The sequence below is a fragment of the Populus euphratica genome, unplaced genomic scaffold (assembly GCF_000495115.2).
Source record: "Populus euphratica unplaced genomic scaffold, PopEup_1.0 scaffold1418.1, whole genome shotgun sequence".
NCBI lineage: Eukaryota > Viridiplantae > Streptophyta > Magnoliopsida > Malpighiales > Salicaceae > Populus > Populus euphratica.
Genome location: NW_011501278.1, coordinates 13,277 through 37,323, shown reverse-complemented (window position 1 = coordinate 37,323; position 24,047 = coordinate 13,277). Strand labels below are relative to the sequence as shown.

The 24,047-nt window shown below is 34.1% G+C and overlaps 3 protein-coding genes across 5 annotated transcripts; all 3 read right to left on the bottom strand.

The window, feature by feature from the left end:
- Positions 1 to 469: 469 nt before the first annotated feature.
- Positions 470 to 1,400, bottom strand: LOC105117587 (wall-associated receptor kinase-like 8). The gene has a single exon (XM_011015314.1). It carries the CDS (start codon positions 1,389 to 1,391, stop codon positions 528 to 530), a length of 864 nt encoding a protein of 287 aa, XP_011013616.1. The 5' UTR covers positions 1,392 to 1,400; the 3' UTR covers positions 470 to 527.
- Positions 1,401 to 5,214: 3,814 nt separating this feature from the next.
- On the bottom strand, positions 5,215 to 9,505 carry LOC105117584 (wall-associated receptor kinase-like 22). The gene is made up of 4 exons (XM_011015310.1): positions 8,549 to 9,505; positions 8,223 to 8,336; positions 5,803 to 6,504; positions 5,215 to 5,753 (listed from the first exon to the last, which is right to left on the bottom strand). Exons 1-4 carry the CDS (start codon positions 9,432 to 9,434, stop codon positions 5,239 to 5,241), a joined length of 2,217 nt encoding a protein of 738 aa, XP_011013612.1. The 5' UTR covers positions 9,435 to 9,505; the 3' UTR covers positions 5,215 to 5,238.
- On the bottom strand, positions 5,217 to 23,043 carry LOC105117585 (wall-associated receptor kinase-like 22). Of its 3 annotated transcripts, none has more exons than XM_011015311.1 (4): positions 21,865 to 23,043; positions 21,558 to 21,671; positions 18,857 to 20,069; positions 5,217 to 5,245 (listed from the first exon to the last, which is right to left on the bottom strand). In XM_011015311.1, the coding sequence occupies exons 1-4, from the start codon at positions 22,748 to 22,750 to the stop codon at positions 5,239 to 5,241; spliced, it is 2,220 nt and encodes a 739-aa protein (XP_011013613.1). In that variant the 5' UTR covers positions 22,751 to 23,043; the 3' UTR covers positions 5,217 to 5,238. The 3 variants fall into 3 exon arrangements, with proteins under 3 accessions (XP_011013613.1, XP_011013615.1, XP_011013614.1); XM_011015313.1 differs by having other exon boundaries at positions 5,221 to 5,281; positions 18,906 to 20,069; XM_011015312.1 differs by lacking the exon at positions 5,217 to 5,245 and having other exon boundaries at positions 18,846 to 20,069.
- Positions 23,044 to 24,047: the final 1,004 nt, after the last annotated feature.

Here is a 24,047-nt window from a genome sequence, read left to right as displayed (position 1 = left end):
CTATATTTTCTGATTTGTTTTGCATTAATTTTTAAGTTTGCCTTAAAACCAGATCTCGCATTGATTTGTCAGAAAGAGCAACGAGAAAGCCTATAACAGCAATAGTTCTAGCAACTAGCTAGGGACTTAAGCTACAATAACTTGGCTTAGATATACCTACACGCAGAAAAATATATAATTAATTGTTGCAACGTAGATATTCATACTGCATTGATTATCACCAGCAGCATAGGTGATATGAAATTGACCAAATAAGCAGGCGCAACGAATCTCAACAGTCGTTAACATACAGTAAGGAAATTATAACTCAGGAAGACGATCGATAAATAGAAAAGAGATGCTCAGGTACTTTGTTTCCTGATAAACCAGAACAATCTTTGCAGAAATTATTGTTATTAATATTATTATTCAGAAGAGGAAGAACCCGTTTGTCAGCTGGGCAAATGCCGCATAAACAAATGGTTTATTTCAAGAGCTAAAAGCGAAGCTGGTGTACAGCCAAACAGCAACATCAAGTATTTTCTTAATTAAACATTAACTTTACCTACGCACCCAAGGTAAGGGTTGCCCTCATAACCTTTCCGGCAAGAACATTCGTATGCTAAAGTCAAAGAGTTCTCGAGAAGGAAATATTTGCAACTCATGGTCTTGGGGTCATATTTCCAAAGCTTGTAATCCATCACCCAAGCCAGCACCACCGGAACATATTCCCGATCATGAAACACTTGCCGATTGTTTATATAGGAGAACGCAACCCACTCTTGGTCTGCTAGGAAAGTAAGCTTGCATCCACTGCAGTCTTGACTCTCATTTTTAGTTTCTAGACTTGGATAAAAAACCTGCATCCTATAAGGAGCTCTGGCTACGCAGCAGTGCTTCCCAGAACAGAGACTATTAATTTCTTGCCCATAAATAATGTTTGTTTGATTATAGTAGGGAACGCATGTTGAGTCACATCCACTGACTTGGGGCCCAATCTCTGTCAAGAGAGCACGGATGTTGCAGCCGACTGCAATGAACAGATTACCGAAGGAGAAAAAGAAAGGACTTCCCTCCAAGTTCACAGGTGGACCGGATTGCCTACCGGAACAATTGGAGTACATAATTGGACCTTTGACGACGGCAGCACCATCTTTAATATTCAGAACCTCCATATTGGTTTTTCTTATGAAAATCCTAGGAGGGCTGGCTGCTTCGTCACAAACAACCTCAAACGATTCTTCCATGTAGCAATCTTTTGTCGTTCCAAAAGGGTATGGAATGCTGATGTTTCCACAGTGATCTTGACAACCAGGCTTTGCTATAGGTGCAACTGCTCTTGCTAATTGAAATAAGGTGGGCAACAGTAGGAGAATGATTAGAGACAAGAAATATTTGTAGGCCATTTTCATCTTCTCGTATTGTTTCGGAGTTCAACATAGTGAGTTTGTTCAAGACTTTATAGGCATGTTCTAGGCTTGCTAGTTTAATCTAGCAAGGGGGCCTTGTTTGGATTAGAAAATTTACATGGGTACTAGTTTAATCTAGCACATATTAATTGATAACAATGTGCCCAGCAAGCAGGACTTCCTCAGAAAATTTACATGGGTACTAGTTTAATCTAGCACATATAAATTGGAAACAATGTGCCCAGCAAGCAGGACTTCCTCAAAGTACTGTGTGTTTGTGAGAGAGTAGAAAGATTAAAATTAACAATTTGGTCATGGATTGGTGGAGAGTTGAAGGCGAGAAAAATCGACATAAGATCATGGTTAATAAAGTTTCCTATATATTTGAGTATTTTTCAAAAATAATTTGTTGTGGGGATTTACTAGATTTATTCTTTGAATTTTTTATAGAAGATTTGGAGATTATATTAATTTCTCAGGGGGACTTTAATTATTTGTGATGAATTTGCACAATAAATAATATAAGAGCTAATAATGGAATGGGAATATTTAACATTGAGCTAGATGTTAAAAAATAAATAAATTAGAATTGTTCATTTAATATGAAAAGAGGATATTTTTGTTAGAGAATTACATAAATTATATATTAAAACTTTATCTAACAACTTAAACTTTTAAATTGAATTGATTTTTTTATATAATATCAGAACCTTGATGATGGAGTGGTCACAAATTCAAACCTTACAATCCTCATCTATTTGATACAAGAAATGAAGTATAAGGTAGTATAGATTTATGTAAATTTTAAGTTTAAAATGTTTTCACTTAAGGAGGTATATTAGATAATAATATAAATTATATCTTGAAATTTCACCTAATAATTTAAATTTTTAGATATAACTGATTGTTTAACCATTTTCCCTCATTAGTTGAATAATTAATACACAACAAATTAATTGAATATTTAAGAGAGAAAAAAGGATCAGACAGGAAATATTATCTCTTGTGATCTGGGAGTAGTCGAACGAGGGGAGTTCATCATAAAAAACAAGAAGAAACATTAGAGAAGTTTCTCTGAAGCACAAGTAAACTTCAAATACTCAATCCGGCCGAGGATCACCTCGAAAAAGAATTAAAAATGTCTAATAACATAGACCAAGCTCCTAATTATTCAACTATGTAATCTTTAATAACTATAGACAATTTGACTGTTATCTTAAGATTCGACACTAAACCACCCTCGAGTAAGAAGATTAATAATAAATTATATCCAAACTCCTCAAATATTTTAAGATTACACAAATATTCAACTGTTTGAAAAACTTGACAAACACTTATATTTTAAAAAACAATATTAAGAAATATCTGTATCCAAGATACATTTAATAATTTAAAAAAATATATTCCTTCAGTAGTAAGGAAGATTTTAAAATGTTACATTTGTTATAGAGGTTATAATCTTATTTTTCTAAAACACCACGATATATACTTGTAATCTTTCAATGTAAAATAAAAACTTTATGGATTTAAAATTTTTATCAACCAAAGATTTTTTAGAATTAATCTTCTATATATTTAGAATTGATTTTAGTTATATAAATACTTCATGTTAAAATAGAGAACATTATCAAACATAATATTAGTTCAAAATGTGAGTGAATTCCATTTTTAATTTGATATTAACCATTTCAAAAACAAATTTGTCCATTAGAAATTATTAGATTAGCTAAGAAAGAAAGCAATCGAATTATAATAAATAAATAACTTTCCAAGCAGCTTCTGGCATTGATAACTTTTGCGCTGAATTTGTCACTGAAGACACAGATATCCAGTTTGACTATGTGATAACCTTATTAGTTAATAATTATTCAGTCTCATCATTCCATCAATAAATTAATCTATTTTGACTTGGGAAAAATCTTTAAATATTCTCCTGCAATTAACTGTATCAATAAATTAATCTATTTTTGACTTGGGAACAAATTATTTAATTTTGATGTTTGAGGAAAGCAGCTTTATAGTACCGAATCAACTGTTGACCAATTCTTAACGATGATACAAAAAGATTTAAAAATTAAACAATTTCTTTAAACTTTTTTTTTTGCTAAACTAATGGAAATCCAATTAAAGATATTCTTGACAAATTGATAATGATGACTTAAAATTAAAGACTAATAAATTTTGAATTTGCGTGTTTTATGTAAAATTAAGCAACTAAAGCATAGCCTATGTATTGTTTAATTTGTTCTCTCTAGTTTAGTACTTTTTTAGTTCTGAAATTAAAAAAGAAAAAGAAAAATGAAATGAAATGAAATTTAATTTATAAATACACTGCTAAGATAGTGTTTGATACCATTTCAAGATATAAAAAGATGAACATGGTTGGGTTGATCGGGATAGAAGAGACATATTTCATGTCCATCGTGTACCAGTTTCATTCAAGATTTTTTTTCCTTTATCACCAGAATCCAACTATTTTCTCAAACCAGGATCAAGAAATAAAAAAATAAAGTTTAAGATTAAAATTGAATTTCATAAATTATTAAGGACTAAAAACTTATAATTTTAAAAATTAGGAGACTAAAGTATATGTTTAGCCTCAATTTTAGCAAAAATATCTCTTTTTTTGTGTTTTTCATTTTAGTTACCTATTTTGAATCTTGCGTTCTTTAATAAATGTGCTATAATTCGTCATTGTTTTTTTCTTGATGAATAATATTGGTGTGGGGAACAATATTTTTCCTATACTTTGTAGAATATTACTTCATATACCTTTCGATATCATTGTTACCTTTAAATATGCAATTGGAATCCTCCACGTAAGGAATTATTTGTTAATTCACAAATGATCAGGTGCACTTTAACCTGATTATTTGAGTTCTAATTTTAAAAAGGTACACTACTAGACATTCGCCTATCCCGAATGAAGTTACGGACGGATAATATTTCATCTTAAATTTAATAGGTATACATTAACATAATTATTTGATTAGTAAATACTGATCGAATTACAGATAGAATATTTATTATATATATATAAAAAAGGTTATTCGCTGATATGGAAGTTTTTGCGGGTGATTTTACCAATAAAATTACCGAGGGATTCAAACTAGGATCTCCGTACAGTGACGTAATCAATTCATTGTCAGAATTATCGACGAAATCACCAGCGAAAATAGTCTATCGGTGATTCCATCAGTAAAAGTGAATATATCACCACTCTTTTGACCCTCTCTCTCCCTATTTGTCTTTGTTCTTTTTTATCCCAACTCTTTCCACCCAAACTGCAAACAACCATCCCACAAAAAAAAAAAATCCCCTCTTTTGTTCGCTGATGTGGAAGTTTTTGTGGGTGATTTTGTTTTGTTTTGTTTAGTATCAGGGATTACAAATTTACATGTAAAACATATTTTTGATATTAAAAAGATATTTTTTTATAACATGAAACAATTAAGTTCTTACCTGATAAGATAAAGATCTCCTTATAGAGGAGAACTTTTCTTAAACCGTAGACAGACAGACAAAGTTTAGAAAAACACATTACGACCTTAGATTTTATCAGACATTAAAACAATGCAGTCTACTTTAGGTAGGACGTAATTGGAGTGCTAATACCTTCCCTTTACCTAACCAATCTTCATACCTCATCTCTGAGACTACTTAGATTCCTAGTAATCAAAACACTAGATAGCGACTCCTAGTCCATAGTTTATTGATAAGAGATGAGAATTCATTGTCCCTCTTTATTTTGCCTGAATAAACTATATATCTGTTTATTACAAATAATTTTCCAGAGTGAACGATTATCACAACGCTGCACAAGAGCGACAAATGTCATGGATGTCCTTAATCACCATGTCTCGTGAGAAATCAATGATTGGACATCCAAAAATGGAGCCGTGCCATTTCTAAAATCGTCAATTGTTACTGAAGTAGGAGGCCCAGCAATTTCCCATACGTTGGGAACTTCATCCCTGATGTTTTCAAGTTCTTTACTACTTCGTTGTGCATGAAGAGCTCCTTTTGACAGCCGAATCTGCTCCAACTCTATCGCGACTTCTCTCATAGTTGGCCGTTTCCTTCCATTCCAGTTCAAGCATCTTCTAGCAAGATTAGCGACTGCGATAACTTCTTCTTCACGGTCCTGCCCAATAAGTCGTTCGTCAAGAATATCAAATATCTTGTTCTCTTCCATCAAAAGAATAAAATGAGTGGCTAAACTTCCCCTCTCTTCCGACCTTTCATAAGAAATTGGTTTTTGCCCACTCAAGAGCTCTGCAAGAACAACACCAAAACTGTAGACGTCACTTTTTCCGGTAAATTGGCTAGACTGGAAGTACTCTGGATCAAAGTATCCAAAAGTGCCTCGAACATGAGTGGTTAGATGAGTTTGATCAATAGTATCCAAAAGTGCCTCGAACATGAGTGGTTAGATGAGTTTGATCAATTGCGATCGATCTTGAAGTTCCGAAATCTGATACTTTTGCTCTGAACTTCTCATCTAACAGTATATTTGTAGACTTAATATCACGGTGATAAACCGGAATGGATGCTGCGGAATGAAGATAAGAAAGTGCCCCAGCAACTTCAGTAGCAATCCGTAGTCGCATTTCCCATGAAAACTGGAACTCCTCCTTCTGTTCATGAATATACTCAAAGAGATTTCCGTTGGGAATGAATTCATAGACTAGTAGAGGAACCTCTGTCTCTAAACAACAACCTAGCAACTTGACCACATTTCTATGATTGACTTGTGAAAGGATGACGACCTCATTGATAAATTCTTCCAACTTTTCTTTATCCACTATTTTGGATTTTTTAACAGCAACGATCATTCCATCTGCTAGCATTCCTTTATAAACAGTTCCTTGGCCACCTTTACCAAGTATTCTATTATCATTAAAACGATCGGTTGCCTTTTCCAGCTCCTTGGAAGTAAATATTTTTGTTTTCTGAATGCTTCCATCGCTTGAGGATAATTGTTGCTGCAGCAATAAACCACCATTTTGTTTGAAGAACTTTTTCTTCAGTTCAATGTTCTTCCTTTTTTTTACAAGTTTATATAACCGCCAAATACCAACAAGCAGCAACAACAATCCAGTGGCCGCACCTAGAACTGCCATTGCTCGCCAGTGAAAAAAAATAAAAATTGTTAGCTGCATACATACGTATTATTGTTGAACAACAATCTATGTCAACAAGGTGGTTAAATCTTTTTTGGGTTGCGGTGACCTTCTGCCGTATATTTTTTTATATACCTTTTTTTCAAAATTCGTATATGTTATTGTATATTAGCATATTTTTGCTTATATATCCTTTCACTATTTTGAACAAAAAAGCCACAACAACCTCCAAAAGAAAATTTAATTTTAAAAAGACTAAAACAAATACAATATATATATATATATAAAAGCATGAAAAACCCACAAAACATTCAAAAAAAATTGAAAAGTGAAAAAAAAAAACACTAGAATAATATATAAAAAAAATCATGCCAACAAAGCCTCACAACTAGAAATTATATCTATGGCAATAAAATAAGTTTCACAGGATATGGAGTTTTCAAATTTTTTGTTGGTTACCATTTTTTTTTAATAAATATCTATGATCTATTGAAAATGTTTTTGTATTCTCCAAGTTTTTTTTTCATTTCAAGGTTTTTTTAAAGAAATATATGTTTTTTTTTAACTTCTCTTCTATTTTATGGGTTTTTCATGTTTTCTTAAGTTTTCAAAAATTATTTTTTTACTTTGATATATTTTAAGACTTAATTTTTATGTTGGAGGTGATATTTTTATCCAAACAGTAGCAAAAGAGTATAAGAGAAAATATCTATATATTCGTGCACATGAAGAGCTTGTCAAATAACCATCTTAATTTAATAGCTTAATTAAGCTATTAGGTGAGGTTCAAAATATTATTTATATCATTATCTAATATACCCTTTTAAGTAAAAGATTTTGGGTTTGAAACTTGTATAAATTCATATTACTTTGTGCATAAATGAAAATGATAAGATTTACATTCATAACCGCTTGGTTATCAAGGCTCTGATATTATATAAAAAAACTATCTCAATCCAATAACTTAAACTTTTGGGTTAAATTGGTTACTTAAATGAAAAAATTTTAAAGTGAAAATTTCTTAAAATGAAAATTTCTTATAATACCACATGGAAGAATAAATCCAATGCATAAAGATAAATAAATCAATTAACCTGATTTTAATTAACTTACGGCCACTTTTCTTTTTATTCTCACAAAAAAATCAATTTTGTTTTTACTAAGTAGTTTTTTTCTTTTTGAAGTGCAAATGGAGAACTTTCCAAGTCAAACATACCGAATCGATTATTATAAAAAACAGTCGTGTAACAATAGCAATGCCAAACACTTCAAAAACACACACTCACACGCAAAAGACCTTGCAAACAATTTAAAATTTTCTCATATAAGTGGAAATACGTAATTATAGATAATTGTACATTTAGTATCCAGTTCTTGTCTATATTTAATTAATTAAAAAACAAAAGAGAGTGAAATTAAAAAAAAAATTATATCGTATGCTTTGATTTACAGGAGAACCAAGGTTAGAGAAGGGAAAAGATGTAAATTAATAATTAAGAAAGTACTATATCATCATTGCCTCATTCTATCCATTTTGGGGAGATAAAGAAGGCAGTCATGGACGACGATTTTCTCGTAGCTCCCTTTCCATCCCCTCAGACAAGGGAAAATATATAATTTCTACTCTCCCAAACACAATTTATCCTCTAAACCAATGTTTCAGGTTCCTATAAATTACGAAGGAAAAAAGAATTAAGAGACAGGAACTTACTCAAGAAAGTGATCTTAGCTTTGTCGAGCTCGCACTTGTACCCACCCGGTACATTCACACATTTTGTCATCCCCGAACACCAATTTCCATTGAGATTTCTGCACTCATCGATATCTGATTCAGGAAATCCAATGAGTGAGTATGTTCATGTGATGGGAGCCATCCAAAAGTAGAATGATATTGCATGGTGAATTTATGCTTCAACTCTATTAATCTATTGAGTCGGGCTTCTGACTGCTGTTTAAGCTTCAGTACTACGTTACTTTTAAAAAACAATAAAAATAAATATAGATTAAATCACAACATTAAGCGTGTTCGAATCATACCAGTGCACCCATCAGGAAGATACGGATTGCCATCATAGCCCGGGTTGCACCTACAAGTGGTTGAATTGGAATACAGTTTTACTGTTCTCAAACCCCACCTACCAGAAATTAAGTTCACAGTGGGGCTGCAATTCTTTGCATCAGAATTCCCCACACTGATGTCATCACTATACACAAACCAGTCCAGGATTACTGGGACATGCTGCATATCTTGCACCGCCTCGGGACTTTTTATGTTGTCCCGGGACCATTCTCGGTCTACTATAAAAGCTACCTTGCATTGATTTCTTCCGTGATCATTAGGGTCCTCTGTGGTCTCCAAACTCGCGTTGAACACCTGGAGATCCGAGGGAATTCTGGTCTGGCAGCAATTGTTACCAGAACAGTAACAATTTTCTTTACCTTCTGTACTAGAACTAGTCAAATTATTAGCACCGCAAGTTGACTTGCACCCAACAATTTCTGGCTCAATTCGGTTCAATAAAGCACGATTGTTGCAGCCCATTGCGGCGAAACTGTTTGAGGAAGAGAAGGCGAAAGGACTTCCAGTCATATTAATGGCTAAGTTGGCACCTCTACCAGAACAGCCAGAGGAAATTATTGGACTGTTTACTCGAACCCAACGCTCCCCTAATGGAATCCCCAAGACCTCCATGTTGATTCTTCTTAAGAAAGCCCTGCTGGAAGAATCCGCAGTTGTTTTGTTGCAATCAACTGAGAACCAGTCATTCATGGAACAACCTGTTCCTATTCCAAATGGAAAAGGAATGCTAATGTTTCCACAAGTCTCTGCACAATTAGGCTTCGCCATAAGTGCTGATACAGTTGCTATTTCAGGAACTAGAAATAGCAGGAAAAAAATTAGAAAGACACTACGAGGAATCATGCCTTCCCTTCTATTGCAGATTTAGATGCTGTTGGTGATCAATAATGGAAGGGGAAAGAGGGGGGGAAAGATCTTTCCTTGCTTCCTATATTTGTAAGAAAAAAAAAAAATACTAATTGAGACAAAGAAGACTACCTTAATAGAGTAAACAAACTGCCCAAAATCATTTGAAGCAAATTTAATGAAAAGTTCTCTCTCAATCATATATATATATAATATGGTGGCCTTCCATATTTTTAATTCGAGTAGTCGTAGGATTTAGAGCTAGGATGTTTCTTTCCAACTTCCAAGCTTTGATTAATAATGTATAAATTCCACAAGACTATAAATTAAGATTCTCAAATTGAGTGATGGTGACTTTTGTCTAACCAATGCCAAGATGATAGGTCTAAAACTAAAGAGAAAATAGCGTGTAGACGACGATGCTATGAATAAAACAGGGGAAGAAAAGTCATTTCTCTTTAGTGTTAGGATTTGCTATTAATGGACAATATATTATGCAATTTATCCTAAGAAGTAGGGTTACTATTGTCAAAAGGCTACAATGATAGTTGTACCATCACTGACAAAAATGATGCAACTTATATGTTGCCACTATTAGTGCTATATTTTATGCCATGATTTATGGCCTCTTGTCTGCCATGAATTGCCTATAAATAAAAGCATTGTTTGATAGCAAAATGAGAGAGTGAGAGAGAGTGGTGAGTGTATGTAAGAGAATATAAGAGAAAAAGGGGCTGTCAAGGGCAACAACTCTGTTACCATTGCAGTAGTGAGCTGGGAGTGTGTGTGAGTGTGAGTGGGTGTAATCCTTCTCTTTCATATATTTGTTTTATATTTTTTCTCTATCTTTAATAATATCGACTCTCCCGTGGATGTAGATGATTTGTTGAACCACGTTAAATATTATGTTAGTATGGTTGGCCTTTTATGAGTAAATATCAGTACATTACCGGTTGGATGGTCAGATTCCCTAACATTGAGTGCCAAGATTTTATTATAATGTGGAATATCCAATAGATAATTATTTTTTTTTGTTAATAGTCGAAATTTTATTAAGAAAAAAGGCTACAAAGATAATAGCCTAACTTACATCAGATGAACAAGTAAAGAAAGAAAGTACAAAAATTGTTGCATGAAACAGGGGAGAGCAACAAATAAGGGAACAAACAAATCATAAGAAACCATCTTCTCTCGGCTAAACATTCTCTATATTAAGCTCTAAAGAGTTGGAATCAAGCCTCAACCATAAAGCAATACTTTGACGCACCATGGAGAAACAAATTTGAAAGTTAGGGGCAGCATCATTAAAAATAACATCATTTTGGTGAAGCCAAAGATTCCAAACAACGCATGAGAAAAGAAGCTGCCATGAGAGATTCTGCTGCTTGCCTTTAACCATTGAAGACCATTGGTAGCACATATCATCAATAGATTTTGGAAAAACATTGCAAAAGCCCCGATTAGAAAGCAGTTTCATCATATATTCCAAGTGAAGTGGCAATGAATGAAGAGGTGACTCGAAGATTCCAAGCTTTTATTGCAGAAAGCGCATCTTGACTCCTGAAGAGTGAGGTAGTCATGCTGAAATAGAAAATCTCTTGTGGTTACTTTGTCTTGGATAAGGAGCCAAAGGAAAAGTTGCACTTTTGGTGGGGTTAGTTTTATCCAAACAGAAGATTGGAATGGTTTGGCACCACCGTAGAGCAGCTGGTCCATCATTTTGGAGCAAGATTTTACACTGAAGATGCCATCACTGTTGAGAGTCCAGATTTTCTTATCCATCTTGTGACATAACATTTGCTTGGATTCCAGCAAGGATGATAAAAGTGATAGTTGTTCTTGTTCAAAATGAAATAGAGGTCTGCGCCATTGTAAGGACCAGAGCCAGATTCCATTACTCCATCTACCCATGTCAGCCAGCAAAGCAGATTTAGAGGAAGACAAAAGATATAGCCTAGGAAAGGCTGTTTTAAGAGGGTAGTCACCAATCCAGTTGTCTAGCCAAAATGATGTTAAATTGCCATTCCCCACCATGAATTTGCAATGATTCATGAAGACGTGGTGTACGTCGGTTTGAACAATGGACATAATATCCTTCCAGATCTTGGAGGGTTGGTTGAAGAAAATTGGGATCCCATTCTCATAAGCTGGATTGTACATCGAAGAGATAATCATTTTCCATAAACTTGTACCTGGGGAAGAGAGTCTCCAAATCCATTTTAGCAGCAGGGCTCTGTTTTTCGATATAAGGGAGCCTACACCGAGGCCTCCTTGTTTTTTATCGCGCATCACTAGTCTCCATTGAATTTTGCAGAAAGATCTTTGCTTGGTACATCCACACCACAAGAAACGTCTTTGGATGGATGAAAGAAGCCTACTTACCCCTTTTGGCATCTTGAATACAGACATAATATCGACTCTCCCATAGATGTAGATGATTTGCTGAACCACGTTAAATATTGTGTCAGTATGCTCGACCTTTTATGAGTAAATATCAGTACATTACTGATCGGATGGTCGGATTCCCCAACATTGAGTGCCAAGATTTTATTATAATGTGGAATATCCAATAGATAAGTACTTAGAATGAACATATCTTTTGAAATTAATCAGCAATCAACTAGCAATCCTAATTCATAAAGAGTTATATAGAGATTGTAAGCTTATGGTTTGTTAATGTTACAGGATGTAATGAACATATACAAAAGGGATAGAAAAATCCATAAAAAGAAAGAGAGTAGAGAGAAAAATTTGAACAAACGAAATCTTTATTAATGTTTTATTTTGCTTTCGAACAAAAATATTGTAGGATTTTTTCTTTATAATATTAGCAAGTGTCGCAGTAAAAAATTACAGGACAATTACTTGGTAATTTAACTATTGTATTATCATAGAATTTTAAATAATCTTAAGAGGAAGCGACAATTCTAGTCCGACTCGCAGTGAAGAAGTACAGGACAATTACTTGATAATTTAACTATTGTATTATCATAGAATTTTAAATAATCTAAGAGGAAGCTACAATTTTTTTCTTCTGTTTTACTTTTCAACAACAAAATATATTTCAAGTTTTGTCCGTTGATTAAATCAATATTTTTATAGAGATTCTGTATCATGGAGAAACTTAACCGAAACTTCCAATGTGAAATCTCAAGCTTAAGTTATTGCACTGAGTGTTTCTGTGTGAAATCAAGAAACTTAAGCTTTTACAATTCCAGTGTTTCTGTTGTTCACAGCTTTCTTGGAGCTTGGTTTTCCTCCGGTTTAGACAGCTTATTGTTTTCGTTTTTCTTTTCTATGTGATATTATGTTAGGTTTTCTTGTGATGCCAGAACAAACTCATATTCTAATTAATTATATCGTGAAATGAATTGGTTTTGTGACGTTATCAGAAAAATAATAATGTGTATGATCGAACCCATAGAATCTTTATAATTTATGGTCAAGTCTTTGTTCATGTAGTTCAGCTTCTTTTGCATTTAATGAAAGCTAAAGCATCAGTATGAAGGCCAAAAGCTGATAGCTTACCCTACATTTCTTGGGTCCAATCAGAAAGTGGACATTGAGAAGAAATAATGCATCTTGAAAATTTATGGTCAAGTCTTTAGTCTTTGTTTATGTTCAGCATCTTTTGTTTCCATAATGTCGGTCTTTTGCATTGTCGAGCAGAGAAAGATTAATAAAAGCTAAAGCATCAGTATGAATTAAAGGCCAAAAGCTGACATCTTACCCTGCATTTCTTGGGTCCAATCGGAAAGTGAACATTGAGAAGAAATGATGCATAAAAAACAAACAAACAAGGACTTTCATGTGGATATAAATTTCAGCTCAAATATAGCCTTCTGCACTTGTAATTGCTCAACCATTTTCTATTCAGAATATATTATTTATGCTATTATCCCATGAAAAATAGAGACACACGTGTTCTACGGAGATAGAGCAAATTTTATTTTTACTATACAACAACAACGGGAAAAACCCAATCATCTAAATCACCATGATTAATATTTATTTGTGGTTCACCATGAGATGATGGAGTCCTGCCACTGTCAAAATCACCCGTAATTGATGTCGAAGCTGCATCCCAGTCATTGCTTGCATCATTCATGAGTTTTTTTTCTTCTTCTTCTTCATATTTTACAGTTTTGTTGAATATTTGGCTCTTTTTGAGACAGTCCAGTTATCCTCTCCAATTCTGATGTGAAATCTCCCATTATTCAAGGTCGACTTTTCCCATTGAAATTCAAGCATCTTCTTGCAATATCAGCAATCCATCAACATAAGAAAATGCATGGCTAGACTTCTACTTTGTGTTGGACTTGCAGAAGTAGTGACGTTTCCAATGCGGCCGAAAGAGGCCATATGCATCGCTAGAGCGTCATGGGCTCATCGTGCACGCGCTGCCAAGTTACCCCACCCATCTTTTCTGTCCTTGATTTTCTTTTAAATTGATCTCTCGAGCGTCACGGTTTTTTTTTCTTTTTTCTTTTTCTTTATTGCAAAACAGAGTATTAAATGCCTGTAGAATTTTTCCTCGGTATTATGAGATCTTTATATTTAGATAACTAAAAAAAATATCAAGTCCAATATAAAAAAATCAATGTAAAAAGATCAAATTACAAAGAAAATCATGGGATCTTAAAAGGAAAAAAGAGCTAAATATCTTCCATGATTATGCAGTTCAATCCTTGATGTTTTGTAAGAAAAGAGGCTCGTCACTTGTCTAGTGTTCAAATCCAGTCACAATAGCTTCATCAACCGAGATTTAGTTTAATTTCCTGATACCGGGAGAATCCAACACTAAGCCCTAGCCCTAAATTATAGAGAAACATGTTGGGAAGAATATGACATTTTTCTAAAAAATCAGAACTGACCAAACTGAAGAATTCAAAGCTAAGTAGAAAAGGTAATTAAAATTCTAAATAGACTAGGAAAAATAATTAAAATAGTAAAAATAACATCTTCAATGCATTGACCCAACATTGAATAATCATGTACCGTGTAAAATGAGGAAACTTTTTTACATGTATTTGGACAAAGTCTTCTCTACATAGAGACTCTTCCAACCAACACACATGTAATTTGGTATGACCAGCAGCCCAGCGCAAATAATTATCCAAAGAAACTAGAATAATTATTAATTTATTTTTTTACTTGTTACAACTTGAAAATATTAATTATTAACCTATGCATCAAGTTTAATTACATTTAATTTGTACTAAAACTTAAGTACAAACATAATTACCATCATTTCATTTCATTTTAATTATTTATTTCCAACTTTAACTCCATCATTTCATTATCATTATCAGGTATAAGTCCTTGTGATAATGGTATCTCAAATTACAATTTCATATTTTTCATTACCAACTTCTCAATCAAAATTTAGTAGCATACAAACTCTCAATCAATTTCTAAGCATAATTAAATCATTAAAACACCAATATTAATTACACAATTTTTTCCCCAATTCCTTACTCCCATCATTTCACATTCAACCTACATAATCAGAGCATCACATCATCTTTCTATCTTCAAAACCCACATAAGTTAATTCCACATTTACTCCATTCCAACATATTGCGACAATAACTAGCTTCCTAAAAATCAACATCACAACATTCCATATCGACTCCGAACATTCCTAGTATCATTTTAAAATATCAAAATCATACAGTTTAATCAAGTTTTCACATTCTCTTAAAATCCGTACTAGGGCCGCCCACTTATGGTCTCAAATTTCTAAAAAAATAGTTTTTATTATCTTTAATTTAATCCTTAACCATGTTATCTAACCCAAAATTAACCAATAACTACACCATGTCACCTTTCCAAACACAAACGCACGTAAACCCTAAATTTTTAAATTTGAGTATTTTCAATCCCCCATAAAATTAACAAAAGAAAGTGCATTTAGAGTAATAGAAACGTCTTACCATAATCAATTAACCCAAATTGTTAATCCCTTTGCAAGAAATCCCAAGATTTTCTCTTTTCTCCGCCAATTTTGCAACTTTCTCTCTCTATTTTTCTATGTTCCCAACCTCTCAAACCCTTCTATTCTCAATCAATTTTTTATAGCAATTACCCGCTCATATACACTTTTTAATATCAATTTTGTTGGGAATTCCGACAGGTGATGTATTGATATTTGCTCATAGGAGGCCAAACACACTGACACAATATTTACGTGGTTCGGCAAAACCGCCTACATCCACGGGAGAGAGTCTATATTATTAGAGATTAGAGAAAGAATACAAAACAAATACATGGAGGAGAAAGATCAATTCTCTCTACTCTACTCCCAGCTCTCTTTGCTGCACTTGCAGCTGCTGCAATGGCAGCAAGGCCGCTGCCATTGCAGCTCTCTCTTTCTCTCTACTCTCTTCACATTCTCACAAAACTCTTCACATTTTTCTCTCTAAAATCATACCTCTTTTATAGGCATCAATGGAGGCTATTTTTGCTTTGTTGTCAATATTGGTAGCCACCAACTCTAGCTCATTCAACAATGGTGGCTACCAATAATCAATGGTCAATGGTTGGTGCCTTACATGAATTGGCAACCAACCTAACAAATTTGGTGAAAGAAAACAAGAATTTATTTGAAATTTCTCTTCTCCCTTTTTTTGAAGCCAAACTGTCGGCATTGCAGGAGAAAGAAGGTGAATTTTTTTATTTACAACAGTCTCACTATTTTAAGTATCATACATGTTATTTCCATCAAATCCTTGGCCGAAAGTAATTTTTCACGAGCATATTTATTCTTTCAATTGTCCAGGGTTTTACACTAATTACCATGAATCTTCACCTCTAGTCATGATAAAATTTCTTTTTAATTTATTTTTTTTTTACTTGGAAATTGCGTTGTTTAACACGGGGTTTGCTTTCTATGCCTAATATGAAGGCCTTCCGGAGCTTAACTAATTACAGTAAGCTAACCCTTATATAAAACTGGGCTCATTGAATATTCTGATTAAATTTGAGTATAATTCAATCCAGGCCTCTTGTGTATGGTCCCACACCATGTGATGGTGGGACCATCACATTAAATGTCATGTGATGGCTGTCTCTTGGTGTTAATATTAGTGTGGCTCGGGTACTGTAGCGGCAGATTTGAAAAGAGAAGAGAGGAGAAGAAAATCAAGAGAAAAGGAGAAGAAAAGGCAGCAGAGCAGCCTGCATTCTTTCTTCGATTTCCAGCTCGTTCACCGTTGGATCGGGCTGAGATTTTGACAGAAGCTTCTAGACACGTTGATCTTCATTCTGGACGGTTGGATAGAAGATTGGTGGTGTGAAAGCTGGCTGTTTTGACAGAAAATGGGGCTGTCAGTTTTGTGAGTTTTTCTCAAATAATTCTCCTTTAATCTTATAGTAATCCAAGAATAAGTTGTTCTTGATGATATATATGTTGTATCTCTTAGTTGAATCTGAGGAAGAATGATTGTGAACCCATTATTTGTTGATAGTGGAAGTTTTTAGGTGGACTACGATCCTGTGGTTTTTCCCGCATCGGGTTTTCCACGTTAAAAATCTTAGTGTTGATTTTGTGATTATTTGCATTATATTTGATCATTGTTTGATTCTGTTTTACTGCACAAAGAGGGAAAGAATTGGGACTTGTGAATTGTAATTGTATTCCGCTGAATTGATCCGGGTAAATTGGTGTCCGGTTGTTCCGAGTTTTCCCAACAAAGTGGTATCAGAGCCAGGTTGTGTCGATTGAATTTCTTGTGCAGTTAAAATGGAAAAGGAAGATTCGGGCATGATAAAGCTTACTTCCTCAAATTATTTTCTATGGAAAACAATGATGGAGGATCACTTATATTGCAATGATTTGGCTTTGCCGATTGAATGTAAAGGAATAAAGCCTGATGATATGGATGATGCAAAATGGAATAGACTAAATAGAAAGGCTACTGCTAATGTTAGAAAATGGGTATCTTCTAAGTCCATTAATCATATTTCTCAAGAACATGACTGCTATACAGTTTGGAAGATGTTGGAAGAAACATTTGCTAAAGAGAGTGCACAAAACAAGGTTTTTGTAATTAGAGACCTTGTGAATTTGAAGTATAGAGATGGTGAAGATGCTTCAGTGCATATAAATGTATTCCAAGGGTTCTTGAATCAGTTGTCATTGATGAATCTGGAGTTAGCTGATGAAATGGAATCAGTTGTCATTGATGAATCTAGAGTTAGCTGATGAAATGCAAGCACTAATCCTACTGAGTTCATTGCCGGATAGTTGGGAGACTCTGGTGGTGTCACTTAGCAATTCTACTCTGAATGGGAAGATCACTTTGAAAACAGTGAAGGATTGTATCCTCAATGAAGAGAAGAGGAGGAAAGGCACAAGCACTTCTGAGTCTCATGCACTTGTTACAGAAAGTCGAGGGAGAAGTCCAAGCAGGTTCTCTCACAACAAGCAAGATAGAGAATCCAGCAATAGAAAAGGCAAATGGAAGCCAAGAGGAAGATCTCAGTCAAGGAAGGGTTTTAAGTGCTATTATTGTGACAAGCCTGGGCATATGCAAAAGGATTGCAGAAAGTATAAAAGAGATAAAAAGGGTAAAGATGAAGATAAGAATGAAGAGAATGGTACAGCTACAGTTGTATTTGATGGTGATGTTGCCATTATTTGTGATGATGGTTGTGTTAATCTTGCATGTCAGGATACCACCTGGGTTGCAGATTCAGCAGCTTCTTACCCTGTTACACCCCGACGTGATTTTTACACATCCTACACTGCTGGTGACTTTGGTCAAGTTAGGATGGGAAATCAAGGAATGGCTAGTGTTGTGGGAATTGGAGACATTTGGTTGGAAACCAATACTGGGTGCAAGTTGCTACTCAAAGATGTTAGGCATGTGCCTGATATGCGCCTACACTTGATCTCTACAGGTACTCTTGATGAAGAAGGCTATCACAATTACTTTGGAGATGGTAAATGGAAGCTTTCCAGAAATTCCCTGATTGTTGCTAAATGGAAGAAGATGGGTCTTTACATGTCACAAGCCAAAGTGATCAAAGGGGAGGTGAATGCAATTGAAGATTGCTCTACTGATCTGTGGCATAAGCGGCTTGGACATTTAAGTGAGAAAGGCCTTGGCATCCTTGCCAAGAAGAACTACCTTCCATTAAAAGATATGAACTTGAACACATGTACTCATTGTTTATTTGATAAACAATAATATTATTTCATCGTTATGTTTTAAGTCTATAAAAACATATTACTACAAAGAAAAGATATATAACAAAAAAATACAAATATTATTTTCTTGGTCTTATCTTCTCATTCTATTAAAGGTTTAGAGGGCTTAGTTGTATTCTAAAGGTGTTATCTCTATGTGAAACAAATAAACACTTTAAAAATAGTGTTTTCACGTCTCTAAACTTTCATAACACTTAATCACCATGTTTCGTGAGAAATCAATGGCTGGGCATCCAAAGATGGAGCCGTGCCATTTCTAAAATCGCCAATTGTTATTGAAGTAGTAGGCCCAGCAATATTTTCCCATACGTTGGGAACTTCATTTCTGATGTTTTCGAGTTGTTTACTACTTCGTTGTGCTTGAAGAGCTCCTTTTGACAGTCGAATCTGCTCCAACTCTATCGCGACTTCTCTCATGGTTGGCCGTTTCCTTCCATTCCAGTTCAAGCATCTTCTAGCAAGATTAGCGACTGCGATACCTTCTTCTTCACGGTCCTGCCCTATAAGTCGTTCATCAAGACCATCAAATATCTTGTTCTCTTCCATCAAAGGAATAAAATGAGTGGGTAAACATGCCCTCTCTTCCGACCTTTCATAAGAAATTGGTTTTTGCCCACTCCAGAGCTCTGCAAGAACAACACCAAAACTGTAGACGTCACTTTTTCCGGTAAAATGGCTAGACTGGAAGTACTCTGGATCAAAGTATCCAAAAGTGCCTCGAACATGAGTGGTTAGATGAGTTTGATCAATGGCGATCGATCTTGAAGTTCCGAAATCTGATACTTTTGCTCTGAGCTTCTCGTCTAACAGTATATTTGTAGACTTAATATCACGGTGATAAACCGGAATGGATGCTGCGGAATGAAGATAAGAAAGTGCCCCAGCAACTTCAGTAGCAATCCTTAGTCGCATTTCCCATGAAAACTCGAACTCCTCCTTCTGGTCATGAATATACTCATAGAGATTTCCATTGGGAATGAATTCATAGACTAGTAGAGGAACCTCTGTCTCTAAACAACAACCTAGCAACTTGACCACATGTCTATGATTAACTTGAGAAAGGATGACGACCTCATTGATAAATTCTTCCAACTTTTCTTCATCCACTATTTTGGATTTTTTAACAGCAACGATCATGCCATCTGCTAGCATTCCTTTATAAACAGTTCCTTGGCCACCTTTACCAAGTATTCTATTATCATTAAAACGATCGGTTGCCTTTTCCAACTGCTTGGAAGTAAATATTTTTGTTTTCTGAATGCTTCCATCACTTGAGGATAATTGTTGCTGCAGCAATAAACCACCATTTTGTTTGAAGAACTTCTTCTTCAGTTCAATGTTCTTCCTTTTTCTTACAAGTTTATATAACCCCCAAATACCAACAAGCAGCAACAACAATCCAGTGGCCGCACCTAGAACTGCCATTGCTCGCAAGAGAAAAAAGAAAAAAATTGTTAGATACATACATACGTATTATTAAATCTTTTTTGGGTTGAGGTAACCTTCTGCCGTGTATTTTTTTATATACTTTTTTAAAAAAAAAAAATTATATGTTATTGTATATTCACATTTTTTTTCCTCTCACTATTTTGAACAAAAAAGCCACAACAACCTCTAAAAGAAAATTTAATTTTGAAAAGCCTAAAACTACAATTTCAAAAAAATATATAGAAAGCGTGGGAAGCCCACCAAACATTAAAAACAAAATTGAAAAGAGAACCCAAAAACAAAAAAAAACCTTGAGTAATATAAAAAATTAAAAAAAAATCATGTCAACAAAGCCTCACAACTAGAAATTATATCCATGGCAACACAATAAGTTTCACTGGATATGGATTTTTCAAATTTCTTATTGGTAACCGATTTTTCTTTTAAAATATCTATGATCTATTTAAAATGTTTTGGTATTCTCCAGGTTTTTTAGGTTATTTTTTAAAGAATAATTTTTTAATTGTTTTTCTATTTTATGGGTTTTTCATGTCTTGTTAAGTTTTCAATTTTACTTTGATATATTTTAAGACTTAATTTTTTTGGTGGAGATTCTAGGGGTATTTCTATACAACAAGTAGCAAAAAAAAGTATAAAAGAGAAAATATCTATATATTTGTGCATACGAAGAGTGGAAATTTTTTAAAATGAAAACTTTTAAAATAACATATGAAAGAATAAATTTAATATATCAAGGACTTATCTCAACTTAACAGTTTAAACTGTTAGTTAAGATTTTACAAGTTATAATTTATATTATTTTTTAACAGAAAATAAATAAATCAATTAACCTTTCATTTAACATACCACTTTTCTTTTTATTCCCACAAATAAAATCAATTTCTTTTTTACAAATGGTTTTTTACTTCCTGAAGTGCAAATGCAGAACTTTCCAAGTCAGACATACCGAATCCATTAGTATAAAAAACACTCGTATAACAATGGCAATACCAAATGAAATTTTCCCATATAAGTGGAAAAGCGTAGTTATAGATAATTGTACATTAAGTTATCCAGTTCTTGTCTATATTTAATTAATTAAAAAAGAAAAAGAGAGTGAAATTAAAAAAAAAAAACAAAATTATATCGTATGCTTTGATTTACAGGAGAACCAAGGGTTAGAGAAGGGAAAAGATGTAAATTAATAATTAAGTACTATATCATCATTGCCTCATTCTATCCATTTTGGGGAGATAAAGAAGGCAGTCATGGACGACGATTTTCTCGTAGCTCCCTTTCCATCCTCTCAGACAAGGGAAAATATATAATTTCTACTCTCCCAAACACAATTTATCCTCTAAAGCAATGTTTCAGGTTCCTATAAATTACGAAGGAAAAAAGAATTAAGAGACAGGAACTTACTCAAGAAAGTTCCTATAAATTACGAAGGAAAAAAGAATTAAGAGACAGGAACTTACTCAAGAAAGTGATCTTAGCTTTGTCGAGCTCGCACTTGTACCCACCCGGTACATTCACACATTTGGTCATCCCCGAACACCAATTTCCATTGAGATTTTTGCACTCGTCGATATCTGATTCAGGAAATCCAATGAGTGAGTATGTTCATGTGATGGGAGCCATCCAAAAGTAGAATGATATTGCATGGTGAATTTATGCTTCAACTCTATTCTATTAAGTCGAGCTTCTGACTGCTGTTTAAGCTTCAGTACTACATTATTTTTTTTAAAAGAAGATTAAATCACATTAAGCGTGTTCGAATCATACCAGTGCATCCATCAGGAAGATACGGATTGCCATCATAGCCCAGGTTGCAACTACAAGTAGTTGAATTGGAATACAATGTTAATGTACTCAAACCCCACCTACCAGAAGCTAATTGTACAGGGGGGCTGCAATTCTTTGCATCAGAATTCTCCACACGGAAGTCATCACTATACACAAACCAATCCAGGATTACTGGGACATGCTGCATATCTCGCACCGCCTCCGGACTTTTTATGTTGTCCAGGGACCATCCTCGGTCTACTATAAAAGCTACCTTGCATTGATTTCTTCCTTGATCATTAGGGTCCTCTGTGGTCCCCAAACTCGCGCTGAACACCTGGAGATTCGAGGGAATTCTGGTCTGGCAGCAATTGTCACCAGAACAGTACCTCTTTTCTTTACCTTCTGTACTAGAACTAGTCAAATTATTAGCACCGCAAGTTGACGTGCACCCAACAATTTCTGGCTCAATTCGGTTCAATAAAGCACGATTGTTGCAGCCCATTGCGATGAAGATATTTAACGAAGAGAAGATGAAAGGACTTCCAGTCATATCGAAGGCTAAGTTGGCACCTCTACCAGAACAGCCGGAGGAAATTATTGGACTGTTTACTCGAACCCTGCTGTTCCCTAATGAAATCCCCAAGACCTCCATGTTGATTCTGCTTAAGAAAGCCCTGCTGGGAGAATCCGCAGTTGTTTTGTTGCAATCAACTGAGAACCAGTCATTCATGGAACAACCTGTTCCTATTCCAAATGGAAAAGGGATGCTAATGTTTCCACAAGTCTCTGGACAATTAGGCTTCGTCATAAGTGCTGATACAATTGCTATTTCAGGGACTAGAAATAGCAGGAGAAAAATTAGAGAGACACTACGAGGAATCATGCCTTCCCTTCTATTGCAGATTTAGATGCTGCTGGAGATCAATAATGGAAGGAGAGAGAGAGAGCGGGGGGGAAGATCTTTCTTTGTTCCCTATTTTTGTAAGAAGAAAAAAAATACTAATTGAGACCGAGAAGACTACCTTAAAAGAGTAAACGAACTGTCCAAATCATTTGAAGCAAATTCAATGAAAAGTTCTCTCTCAATCTATCCATATATATATAATATGGTGGCATTCCATATTTTTAATTCGAGTATTCGTAGGATTTAGAGCTAGGATGTTTCAAGAAGAAGGTTATCTTTTTGAAATCGAATTCCTATTGCAAATGGAAAAGGGATGCTAATATTTCCACAAGTTTCTGTAGGATTTAGAGCTAGGATGTTTCTTCGCAACTACCAAGCTTTGATTAATAATGTATAAATTCCACAAGACTATAAATTAAGACTCTCAAATTAAAGACGATTAGTCTAAAACTAAAGAGAAGAAACAGTAGGCTTTGAACCACTTAAATGTCTTGGAGCTCAGAATAGAGAAATTAAATATAGAAAGGTAGCTTGTAGACGACGATGCTATGAATATAACAGGGGAAGAAAAGTCGTTTCTCTTGAGTGCCAAGATCTTATTATTGTAGCAAATTTGTTAACATTTTTTCAACCACCATGATTTTATTATTATAATGACTTTATTATTATAATACATAGTAGTTAGTTGACATTTATTAAACTGCACATAAATTGCTGTCAAGGCTTTTATTTTCTCTTATAAATGGAGACAGAAATGAGAGAGTGAGATATACAGAGAGTGCAAGTATAGAGGAAGTGTGTAATGAATGGAAATGCAACTGTGAGAGTAAGAAAATATAGATTTGAGAAAAATACCGAATGTAAGAGTAAAACACTAGGTTTTGTGGAATTGTATTGGGTTAAGTTGAGTGTTTGTATTATTCCTCCAATAATAATCTGTTATCTTCGTAGACGTACCTGGTTTTGAAAAATTATATAAATCTACTTGTTTATATTTTATTTATGTTTATTTTCACTACAGTATGCATAACAATTATAATATGTGGACTATTATCCAGTAGATAAGTACGTAGAATGGACATATCTTTAGAAACTAATCAGAAATCAACTAGCAAGCCTAATTCAAAAGGAGTTATTGAGATTGAAAGATTGTGTCTAGTTAATGTTATAGGATGTAATGAACATATACAAAAGGGATAGAAAAATCCATTAAAAAAAAACAGAGAGTAGAGAGAAAAATCTGAACAAACGAAATCTAAACAATAATACCACCAAA

What these genes read in the sequence shown, in the direction of transcription:
- LOC105117587 (XM_011015314.1), bottom strand. Translation starts at nt 1,391, where the DNA reads ATGAAAATGGCCTACAAATATTTCTTGTCTCTAATCATTCTCCTACTG.
- LOC105117584 (XM_011015310.1), bottom strand. Translation starts at nt 9,434, where the DNA reads ATGATTCCTCGTAGTGTCTTTCTAATTTTTTTCCTGCTATTTCTAGTT. An exon ending in TCTTCCTGATGGGTGCACTG is followed by an intron (nt 8,337 to 8,548) that starts GTATGATTCGAA and finishes TTCCTGAATCAG; the next exon opens with ATATCGATGAGTGCAGAAAT. An exon ending in TCTAACCACTCATGTTCGAG is followed by an intron (nt 5,754 to 5,802) that starts GCACTTTTGGAT and finishes CTCATGTTCGAG; the next exon opens with GCACTTTTGGATACTTTGAT.
- LOC105117585 (XM_011015311.1), bottom strand. Translation starts at nt 22,750, where the DNA reads ATGATTCCTCGTAGTGTCTCTCTAATTTTTCTCCTGCTATTTCTAGTC. An exon ending in TCTTCCTGATGGATGCACTG is followed by an intron (nt 21,672 to 21,864) that starts GTATGATTCGAA and finishes TTCCTGAATCAG; the next exon opens with ATATCGACGAGTGCAAAAAT. An exon ending in AGCTAAGATCACTTTCTTGA is followed by an intron (nt 20,070 to 21,557) that starts GTAAGTTCCTGT and finishes GAGCAATGGCAG; the next exon opens with TTCTAGGTGCGGCCACTGGA.